The sequence below is a fragment of the Stomoxys calcitrans genome, chromosome 3, assembly GCF_963082655.1.
Source record: "Stomoxys calcitrans chromosome 3, idStoCalc2.1, whole genome shotgun sequence".
NCBI classification, from domain to species: Eukaryota; Metazoa; Arthropoda; class Insecta; order Diptera; family Muscidae; genus Stomoxys; species Stomoxys calcitrans.
Genome location: NC_081554.1, coordinates 102,084,266 through 102,096,391, shown reverse-complemented (window position 1 = coordinate 102,096,391; position 12,126 = coordinate 102,084,266). Strand labels below are relative to the sequence as shown.

The 12,126-nt window shown below is 42.0% G+C and overlaps 1 protein-coding gene across 1 annotated transcript in view; it reads left to right on the top strand.

The window, feature by feature from the left end:
* The window catches only part of LOC106085854 (unconventional myosin ID), a 111,102-nt gene extending 101,938 nt beyond the window's left edge, over positions 1-9,164 (top strand). The window contains exons 7-9 of the mRNA XM_013250300.2: positions 1,259-2,653; positions 8,319-8,476; positions 8,545-9,164. Coding sequence (XP_013105754.2) covers positions 1,259-2,653; positions 8,319-8,476; positions 8,545-8,713 — 1,722 coding nt within the window. The 3' untranslated portion in view covers positions 8,714-9,164. The remainder of the gene's footprint in view (positions 1-1,258; positions 2,654-8,318; positions 8,477-8,544) is intronic.
* The last annotated feature ends 2,962 nt before the right edge of the window (positions 9,165-12,126 follow it).

Sequence of the window (12,126 nt, the reverse complement as noted above, 5' to 3'; positions counted from 1 at the left end):
CAACCCACCAGCTCCTGCTGCCTAATGTATATCGACGGGTTACTGCTACGTGGACCTCGTTTTGACTAGGTGGTACACATTCTATACCATCATCAAGGATTGGTTCCACTCATGACCACCATCATCGGACACCAGTAGCCGGGAAAAGTGTTCTTTCTATATCCTCAACACACTATCTGTATCAGTAACCAGATTTCCTTCTTTGTCTCTGCAGAAGGATGTGCCTGTACTAAATCCATCGGTTTGATGTTTAATTCTTTGGTAGAATTTTCGGACTTCATACTGGCTCCTGAACATCTCGATTCGCTCATACTTACGTATTTCCAATTGTGCTGATGGTCTCTCTTGTAATCGATTAAAACCCAATTTTATAATTGAACCAAGCCTTTTGTAACACCGTTTGCACCTCATTCCGAGCTTGTTTCAAAAACATTACAAAGCCTCACACAGGACCTTTCATTAATGACTGTTTTTGCTGAACTCGTGTTTGCTGAACCCACGTGATGTTGTATTTCAAGACTAATGAAGAGCTTTCGCTCTTCATTAGAGTAAAAGAAGAAGATAGAGTAAAACAAACAAGTTGCTGTGATAATTTTGAAAAATAACCACCATTCGGTGCTTGGGAGTATTTTTATCTCTAATTGAACTGATCACACAAATCAATTGCAAATTGTTTGTTTTCTCATATAAAGAAAAAAACTTGACGCGTGTGTGTGTTTACCCATGCTTTTCGTACGAATCTCGTGCTACGAAAGCAGACGACAAGAAAAATAGTAATTTTTCTGAAGCCAAAAGTACCCGAATACATGCATTGCACAACGTGCCCTCACCGAAATCCGAATCAACCTTTCTCTTTGCTGGAGGGCTCATTTTATGCATTCACTCATCTCATTATCTTGGTGTCTTGTTATCTGTTTTACTCAGTTCTAAATTGTCTCATACAATGTTGTACTTTTAAACGAAGAGCTCAGATCTTGAAATACTCTATGATTGTTGGTGTGTCTTGAAAGCAGAAATGAATGGTCTTGTGCAGGCCTTTGCAACATTATTGTGTCTTAAATGATTTTTTAAATTCTTTGCGAAATTTTCTCAAAAAATACACATCAATAGAGAGACCATAGAGATGTCTCTTGAATTGGTAAAAAAAGAAAAGTTAATTAAAGTTGAAGTTCGCTTCATCTTCACTGTCTTTTATACATATGTTGTGCTAGTGCTATCGAGTCTTTCCCTTTTCTTATATTTTACTTTTTTTCTGTAGATCATTTGCGATTTGGTAGAGCAGCCGCATAAAGGCATGATTGCCATAATGGACGAAGCCTGTCTCAGTGTGGGGAAAGTAACCGACGAAACACTACTCGGGGCGATGGACAAAAATCTAAGCAAGCATCCGCACTACACCAGTCGTCAATTGAAACCGATGGATAAGGAGCTGAAACATCGTGAAGATTTTCGCGTTACCCACTATGCCGGCGATGTCATTTACAATATACACGGTTTTATTGAAAAGAATAAGGACACTCTTTACCAAGATTTCAAACGATTGTTACACCATTCTTCGAACAATTACATAAGCGAAATGTGGCCGGAGGGAGCTCAAGACATTAAGACAACTACAAAACGCCCCCTGACGGCGGGTACACTATTCCAACGTTCCATGATTGATTTAGTTAATACGTTGCTAAAAAAGGAACCTTTCTACGTGCGTTGCATAAAGCCCAATGATATGAAGAGTTCTAGCGTCTTCGATGAAGAACGCGTTGAACATCAAGTTCGGTATTTGGGATTATTAGAAAATGTTCGAGTTCGACGTGCTGGTTTCGTGCATCGTCAGCGTTATGATAAATTCTTACTGCGTTACAAAATGATCTCGCAGTATACGTGGCCCAATTTCCGTGCGGGTAGCGACCGCGATGGCGTTCGAGTTTTGATCGAAGAGAAGGGATTCGGCCAGGATGTTAAATATGGCCATACAAAAATTTTCATTAGATCACCACGTACTCTCTTTTCTTTAGAACAGCAGCGCAATGACATGATCCCTCACATTGTTACCTTGCTGCAGAAACAGGTACGCGGATGGATTGCGCGCCAAAATTACAAGAAGATGAAGTCGGCGTTGGTGATCATGCGCGCTTATAAAACCTACAAATTACGATCGTATGTACAGGAACTGGCCAATCGTTTCCGCACGGCCAAGAATATGAAAGATTATGGACGAAGTATCCAATGGCCACACCCTCCTATAGCCGGTAAACGTGCGGAACCCGGTTTGCGTCGCATTTACGACAACTGGAGAGCTTACATGATTTTGCGTAAATATCCCAGATCTGAATGGCCTCAATTGCGGTTGCAAATTATCGCGGCGACTGCCATTAAAGGTCGACGTCCGTACTGGGGTCAGCAAAATAAATGGTTTGGTGACTATCTTGCGAATTCGCACGAAAACTCTGCTTCCGCCGCTTACATCACGAATGTGCGTAACCTAAAAAATGCTGATGGTTTCAAATCTGTGCTCTTTTCCTCATTTGCCAAGAAGTACAACAAGCACAATAAACAGGCCGATCGTGCATTTATTATAACAGAAAGTGCAATATACAAACTGGATGGTGCTAAGAATAAATTCAAAAATATGAATCGATCTATTAACATTCAGGACGTAAGTATGCAAACTAGAAAACTTTTTTTTTGCAATATATTTGAGCATAGATTGCTGAGTACCATATTAAACCATATAATGATATCGCCTAATTTATACGCATGTAGGTGTAGGAAATTATATAGTCGGCCACCCAAATGTTACCTTCCCTTACTTGCACAGATATTTTAGTTACGGTAATTTTTTTTCACCAAAATTCAAATGGAATGAGTCATTAAGTCCGTCGTAAAATATATTTTAATAGTTTTATTGTACTTTGGTAAATTTTAAAAATCGTCGATATAATGATATCGGCATATTTATACACAGGAGGTGGTGGGCAATCGAAATTTTGCCTTCCCGTACAGTTATTTTAGTAACGGTAAATTTTTTCATCCAAATTCAAATGAATTGATTCATTGAGTCCGCCATAACAGCTGTTTTAATATTTTTGTTTTATAGTTTTCTTCGATCATGATCATGTTTTTTTTGTTGATTGGTTGTTGTTGTTGTAGCAGTTTATTGTGTTCTATCTTTCGTCTGCTTGATTCTGTTGAGTGTCAAGACCCAGGAACTCCGCGACTAAGATGGGGTGCGTCCACAGGGATCTGGGTTTGAATCGAGTGGGTCTGGCCGGGCAGTTACACAGGTGACGTGTATCGTGCGGTCCCTGGTTACAATCGGGACATACATCTTGCACGTCGGCATCAATCCTAGCTCTGTGGGAATTGAGGCGGCTGCATCTGCCGGAACGTATTTGAGCCAGAACTACTCTGGTTTGCCGGGGGAGGTCGATTTCTTCGGGTGCAATGGGTGGCGGTCGTTCTCCAAGGACTACATTCACCCGGTAGCCAATTACCGCGTCTGCTACCGTGTCTGCATGAATGTTGTTCAGACCCGCTTGATATGCCGTTTGATCTAGAGGTTCTCTCTTGTAGCGCTGAACCTCACGCTCTAGATCGTGTAGATCTACCTTAAGGCTTCTGGGCGGTGGGTATCTATCCACAAGATGATGGTGGGTATCTATCCACAAGATGATGATGCACGTCGGCATCAATCCTAGCTCTGTGGGAATTGAGGCGGCTGCATCTGCCAGAACGTAATTGAGCCAGAACTACTCTGGTTTGCCGGGGGAGGTCGATTTCTTCGGGTGCAATAGGTGGCGGTCGTTCTCCAAGGACTACATTCACCCGGTAGCCAATTACCGCGTCTGCTACCGTGTCTGCATGAATGTTGTTCAGACCCGCTTGATATGCCGTTTGATCTAGAGGTTCTCTCTTGTAGCGCTGAACCTCACGCTCTAGATCGTGTAGATCTACCTGAATGCTTCTGGGCGGTGGGTATCTATCCACAAGATTTGGATGGTTTCTGCGATAACAGCCCAAAAGGTATTGCTTAGACAGCATGTAGTTATGTCTTCGCACTGGTAGGATCTTTGTTTCCTGATGAAGGTGGTCCACATGAGAACTGAGGAGACAACCCGTCGCAGTTCGAAGGGCGGCATTCTGACAGATCTGAATATTATTCCACTGCGTGTCACAAAGTTGACGTAACCACACTGGCGCTGCATAACTTAGCACAGACCGGCCAATTGCTTTGTACGTGGTCAACAAGGTTTCTTTGTCTGCACCCCAAGTGCTGCCAGCGAGTGACTTGAGGACCTTGTTTCTACTTTTGACTTTATTGCAGATTGCTGTGGCATGTGGGGAGAAAATGTAGGAGCTGTCAAATGTGACGCCAAGTATTTTGGGACACTTAATGGTCGGAATCATTTCTCCATCGACCATCACAGTCAGCTCAGTATTCACCTCACGCGTATTTGTCGTGAACAGTGTGGCTGAAGATTTGGTGGCGGATATCTTCAGATTTCTTGCAGCGAAATATGAGGCAAGCTCGTTGAGGTAGACGTTCAACCTATCGCAGATGTCATCATTGGGTGGGGAGCCTGACGGCATGATCGTACAATCGTCCGCATATGATACGATCTCTATGCCGCCTGGAGGGGGTGGGATGGAGGATAGGCTGAAGATTTGGTGGCGGATATCTTCAGATTTCTTGCAGCGAAATATGAGGCAAGCTCGTTGAGGTAGACGTTCAACCTATCGCAGATGTCATCAATGGGTGGGGAGCCTGACGGCATGATCGTACAATCGTCCGCATATGATACGATCTCTATGCCGTCTGGAGGGGGTGGGATGGAGGATAGGTAGAGGTTAAACAGAGCCGGAGATATCACCCCACCTTGGGGAACTCCCTGTTTCACTCTACGGTGTTTCGACTTCTTATCCCTAAATTCCACAAATGACTGGCGGCCACACAGATAATTCGCTACCCATCGTTTCAGGCCTGGCTGGAGGGACGTGTTGGCGATGTCCTCAAATAATTTGGCATGGCTGACCGTGTCGAATGCCTTCTATAGGTTCAGTGCCACGAGGACCGTCCTATCACATGGCCTGGGTTGATTGAAGACATGGCAAATGTGTGTGGTGATGGCATGCAAAGCTGTTGTTGTGCTGTGCAGTCTCCGAAATCCATGTTGATGCTCGGCGAATGGAAATTCTCCTACGAGGCTCGGGAGGAGTAATGCCTCAAGCGTGTTTACCACTGGAGAGAGAAGGGAGATCGGTCTGTACGACTCCCCCAAACTCGGGTCTTTTCCAGGCTTCAGTAGCGGGATCACTCTTCCCATTTTCCAGCCATCGGGAACTATAAGAGTGTTCAATGACAGGTTGCGGACAGTGGTAAGGTACTCAACTCCAGGTGAATCCAGATTCTTTAGCATCAATGTAGAGATTCAGTCGGGGCCCAACGCCTTGGAAGATTTGGCGCCACGGATGACATTCGTAACTTCGCCCACGGTAAATTGTGATGGCTGTTCATCGGCTCGGAGACCACGAATACGGCGAATGGCTCTCCTCCTTGCCCTGTCTCTCTCGGGATGCACAATAAATTGACGGTTGAACAACCTGGCGCATCTCTTCGGATCAGTCACGGTTATCTCGCCAAAAGTGACTGAGGTCCTGTCGTCCCGTCTACCGGGGTTCGAAAGAGACTTAACAGTGGCCCACAGTTTGCCTGCACCGGTGCCTAAGTTACATTGCTCCAAGTGTTCCAGCCACAAAGAGATCAGGGGATGCAATTAAGATGTCTGGCGAGCTGCTGCACCTCCTCGTAATCCTAGTGGGGGCATCCTCATTCACCGTGCAAAACGTGGAGCTATCTATCTGCTCTGCCAAAGCTATGCCACGCTGGTCGTTGCCTAGGGGAGAATGCCATGACGTGTGATGTGCATTAAAATCCCCCAGAACCAGACGAGTATGGCCAGATAGTAACCCACTTATGTCGGGGTTGTAAGCCTGGCCATTAATCGGGACACAGCTACCAACCGGCGGTATATCCATGTTGTATATCACTATCTCGGCAGTACCAGACCTGACTGCTACCCCCAAACATTCCATGTATGGGTCACTAGCGTCAAGCGCAGGCGATATAGGTCTATACTGCACGGAATGATGTATAACGAAGGCCAATCCCCCACCTCCATTCCTAGAGCGATCCTTACGTAGCATTGTAACCGTGACAACTGTGCAAGCTGCAGGTGTTGGTCAGCTTTATCTTCTGGATCGCTGCGACCGATATGCTCTTCCGACTCATAAAGTCTACGATCTCATCGATCTTGCCACACAGTCCGTTGCAGTTTAACTGCAAGAACGATACACTTCCCGGCACTCGCCTGGCAATAGTAGGGCTAGGGTGCTGTCGTTGCATAGATTGCCGTACGGCGACATAGCCAGTATGACTATACTTCCGTAGTGAAGTTAGGCCAGAGCAAGAACGGAAATGTACCCACTCCAAGCACCGGTTACACCTCACCGACACCGACCGATGATGAAGGCGGTTCTGGCAAATCGAACAGAACCAGGGTCCGGGGTTCTTTTCAATCCCGGACCAGAAGCGTGCGGAGAAGGCACTCCGGGATGTGCCTCTCCCATGACGAAAAAAGACGAACACGTACACTGAGGCGGCAGCCCTTGCCAATGAGGATTCAATCGGGTCAATCCGGTGCGTACTACCGGTTGCCATGGGATTGTTTGTTGATTGGTGTTTACCACAGGCATAACACCAAACCAATGGTTGTCTAACTTATCTATTAGTTATTGTTGTTGTAGCATTTTATGTGTTCTATCTTTTGTGTGCTTGATTCTGTTGAGTATCCAGATCCAGGAACTCTACGACTACGATGGGATGCGTCCAGAGGGATCTGGATCTGAGTCGAGTGGTTCTGGCTGGGCAGTTTAACAGGTGAAGTGTGTCGTGGCCACAATCGGGACATACATCCTGTACGTCGGCAAAAATTCTTACACTGTAGCAGCATCTGCCGGATCGTAATTGAGCCAGAACTACTATAGTTTGGCGTGGGAGGTCAATTCTGTAGGTGCAATGGGAGGCGGTCGTTCTCCACGGGCCACTTTCATAGCGCTGAACTTCACGCTGTAGTTCATGTAGATCTACTTTAAAGCTTAAGATAGATGTTAAACAGTGCATGAGATATCACCCCGCCTTGGGGAACACCATGTTTTAATCTACGGTGCGTCAACTTCTCATCCCTAAGTTCCACAAATGACTGGAAATTCTCCAACGAGGCTCGGGCGAAGAAGTGCCTCAAGCGCCTTGTCTACTGATGAGAGAACGGAGATCGGTTTGTACGACTCCCCCAAACTCGGGTACTTTACAGGCTTCAGTTGCGGGATCACTCTGCCCATCTTCGGGCAGACATCGCGTACTATAACAGTGTTCAGCATCAGTGTAGAGATTCCGTCGGGGCCCAACACCTTGGATGATTTGGCGCGTCGGATGACATTCGTAACTTTGCCCACGGTAAATTGTGATGGCTGGAAGACCACGGATACGACGAACGGCTCTCCTTCCAGCCCTATCACTCTCGGGATGCACAATAAATTGATGGTTGAAAAACCTGGCCCATCTCTTCGTATCAGTCATCGTTACGTCGCCAAAAGTGACTTAACAGTAGACCACATCTTGCCTAAACTCGTAACTAAGTTACATTACTCCAAGTGTCTTAGCCACAAATTCCACTCATGTGCGTTGACTACCCGGTTTATTTCCAGATTCAGTTCGCTGATTCTGGGATTAGTGGGGTCCATACAATAAATCCCAACTCGCTCGCCTGCGAGTACGTAACACTGCCTGCAACGGGAAATTGGGACGTACTTGGAGAATTCGACCGGTGATGTCTCGTAATTTCCGCTCGGCAACTAGCACATTCGAGGGGGGTGTCAGTTAACAGAAGCGGCTATTGGTGTACTCTCTGAAGCCAGTCCAGTCGATCTTCTTCTAATTGATAAACGTCCGGCGCTCAGAGGTCATGAAGTCGGGTGGTTGGTCGATGGTAAGTATTATGGGAAGGTGGTCTGGTTCTGGCAGCTTTCCAGGATAAGTCCCTTAGGGGATGATTCAAATATCGCCGGTATTAGTGAGAGGATATACACCAGGTATTTATGTCATAGTCGGAAATGCAAATCTCTGCGACAAAAAACGGTATCTAAAACTTGGAACTCTTGCTCTCTTGTTTTGTGAAAGATCTTTTATTTTAAAAAGCCAAAACATATTTTTGCAATTGAAACTGAGACTGAAACCGATTCATGATTATTTGTTATTATTTCAGCTAATCTCCATAAGTATAAGTACGGGCCGAGATCAATTAGTGGTGTTTCATTCGCCTCAAAATAACGATTTGGTGTTCGCATTGCAAGGGGAAAATGGAACTCTTAAAGACGATCGCATTGGCGAAGTTGTGGCCAATGTTTGCAAAAGATACTTCGAGTGAGTGCAAGAAATTTATTTTTTTTTTCTTGCTTTGTATTTCATACACATTTTTTTTGTCTTTTTAGCATTTGCAATCGGGAACTAAGAGTAGATGTTGCGCCAAATATTGTGTGCCGCTTGGGAGGTAAATCACGCACAATTGTAATTGAAGCTGCAGCTGGTGTAGAAAATCCCAATTTCCGGCATGCTGCCGGCAACATAATTTTTGAAGTACCAACACACTACTGTGTCTAAGCACGATAACATCAATGGACACCAACCGGACATAAACGAAAAAGCTGGACTTTCTCTGATACTTTCTTCTATATGTTACAACGACAAAATTAACGACGATAACGTCCACAAACCGATTTGTTTCCACGTTTTCCAAATTCTACTTTTTTCTTTATATAGTGAATAAGTTAAACAATCCAACGTACATACCAGAGAGTGTTAATGTGTTTTTTTTTAATGTTTATAATCGTTATTTATATATTTGGTCATGTCTATATGTAGGACTCTTTACGTCATTTTAAGTTTTTTATTAATTATTATTCAGTGTTATTAAATCATGCGATTTTGCAAACAAAAGTATTATATATGTACTAACCCATCGGGATTTTTTAAACTTAAAAGTTATACATAAGCGCATATATGTATGTGTGTGTGTGTGTGTGAAGAAATAAACCAACGATGTCATCCTTTACCTTAGCTTTTAGCAATGCACTCGTGCATTGTAGTACTTAAAAATAATATTACAACGAACCATGTTATATGGCCATTAGGGACATTTTCACAAAACACTCGTTGTATCGATCCCGCCAGACGAGTCTTCTAATGGTAATGCAATTATAACATACCAACAGTGCCATCCACAAAATACTTTAGGATCCATATTGGAAAAGTTGTTGAAACTAAAATCATGAAACAATATCATGGCAGTATAGTGCCTTCAAGAAAAAAATTTTTTTTTTTTAAGAACCTTTATACATATACAAATAAGTTTTATTGTGTTTTCGTAGAGTTGGACAAAAAGAGACACATCAATGGATCTTTCTGCGGCACCTGTTTCGAATGATAACAAAGCCTATTCACTGAAGTTGAATTGTTCAAATTTCTTTAACACACCTTGTAGTTGTAGTATTCCATTGAGTGAATGTCCCCTTCTTTTATGCGGTTGATTTCACCCGGGAACTGCAAAAGGACTAATTTTTAAAATCATCCACAAATAAGTTTTATAACACTACGGAACACAACAAAACATAACAGTAAAAACTGCACAGATTATGAAAGAAGAGGCAAAACGAGAAAACGGGATATTGAAAGTTTACATCGAAAAGTAACCAAATAAGAGGGGCAAGTGTATGGTGTATTCGGCAATATTACTGACAAGACTGCGAGCAATATTATTGTAGAACATTTAAACCCTCAACCGACTCACTGCAGCGGTCTTTTTGTTCCCTTTTTTAAAAAAGCGTTAAAAACTAATTTAAAATGAATTTGTGGCTGATCAAAATATTCTACGAAAATGTTCGCCATGAAATCCTAATACAGGTCTCTGAATATAACAAAATCCAAAACATAACCTGAAAGCCAGAAATCAGTACAAATGTACATTTTAGGGCTAAAGTATTACTTTTCCAAGTTTTCTAAGATTCGCCAATAAAACTTCATTTTAGGTGGATAATGTCAAAGACAAAAAAAAATGGAGGCCACCGTAGCGCAGAGGTTAGCATGTCTGCCTATGACACTGAACGCCTGGGTTCGAATCCTGGCGAGACCATCAGAAAAAAAATTTCAGCGGTTGTTTTTCCCTCCTAATGCTGGCAACATTTGTGAGCTACTATGCCATGAAAAGCTTCCAAAGAGGTGTCGCACTGCGGCACGCCGTTCGGACTCGGCTATAAAAAGGAGGCCCCTTTATCATTGGGCTTAAACTTGAATCGGACTGCACTCATTGATATGTGAGAAAATTGCCCCTGTTCCTGGGCAAAATTTGCGATTTGCAATGCCAAAGACAATAATGTCTTATAGTGAAGATTTTAGCGACACTATGCAATGAATTCGGAAAAATACCGAATTGATCAAAATTTATGGTCCTTGTTTTTTATACAAATATTGTTGGCGGTATTTATGTGAATTATAATGTATGGCCAGATTTCATTAATTTGGTGAAATTTCCTTAAAATTTTTTCCATCTACGTATATGTTATATTTTGAGATTCATAATGAAATTTTATTTAGAATATTTCTTCTTTTGAGACCATTTGTCCATAAAGAAGTTTCATGTTACTTTCATGCACAAACTCGAAAACAATGCGACTGAAATTCAAGCAAAAAAACTTGAAACTAATTTTGTGTTTTTTGCCAAAGCTTATATCGAGGTCTTCACGATATATACGCATTTTTATTGTTTAGTGACTTAAAGTCGAATTTGGTAAGGAGCATTTTTGTCTTTGACATCGTCCTAAAATGAAGTTTTATTGGCGAATCTGACACCAACTTAGAAAAAGTAATACTTTAACCCTAAAATGTACTTTAATTGTTTGTACTGATTGCTGGCTTCCAGGTTAAGTTTTGAGTTTTGGTATATTCAGAGACCTATAGTAGAATTTTATGACGAGCAGCCACAAAATTATTTTAAATGGCTTTTTAAAGCTTTTTAAAAAGGGCTTTTTAGTGAGTCGTTTGAAGGTTAAAATGTTCTACAGTAATATTGCTGGCAGCCTTTTTAGCAATATTGCTGAATATACCATACACCAACAATGAAAGGATTACAAGTAAGTCCAGAAGGGAAAGTAATTAAGGATTTTGTAAGTAGCACGGTTTTTAGAGCGGACAAAAAGCCGATTACTGGCTTAGGTGTATGTCCATAGTGGCATGGGGCGGATTAATATCTGCACCCACTTTTCAAACTAACCTAACCTAACCTAAGTCCAGAAGGGGGAACTTCCCCCTCTTGTGTGGTTACTTTTCGATGTAAACTTTCAAGATGTCAATACACGTGTTTTGCATTTTTGCTCCTTCTTTCATAATCTGGCAGTGTTTCTTGTTATTTTTGAAAAAGTTAAATTTTGTTCCACAGCGTAATTATGTACAATGCGCCATCCTTCCAAAGTAAAATAATTTGTTTTTTTTATAGATAATATCAAATCACATTTGCCACTTTGAGATATCTACTATATACTTTGTACATGTATACATAAATATCTATTTACATCTAAATATACTTATTTACTAAATATAATGAATGTAATAATACATAACAAATTAAACATAAAAATTCCATATAAATACACATACTGCATGAATAAAAACTTGAACTGTTGCGCAATTTCTATATTAAGTTACAATGATGTGTTTTTGGGAAAAATTCAACATTCGAGGAAAAAGAATTAAATTCTAATGTTTTCAAATTTTTCACTTCTTTTATTTCAGAGTAGTCATCTATTATGGGTTAGTTATGTTGTCAGCAATTGTCATCACAACTGAAATAAAAAACAGTAGTATGCCTCCTTTATCATGGATCCGGAGCGGGTACCTGTTTTTGCTCCCGCTCCGGCAATTTGTTTTTGCTTCGCTCCACAATCCGCTCCCGCTCCTATACCTTTAAATTGACTATTTATTTTTAAATTTTCTCTAATACACACCGTTTCCTATGAATTGAT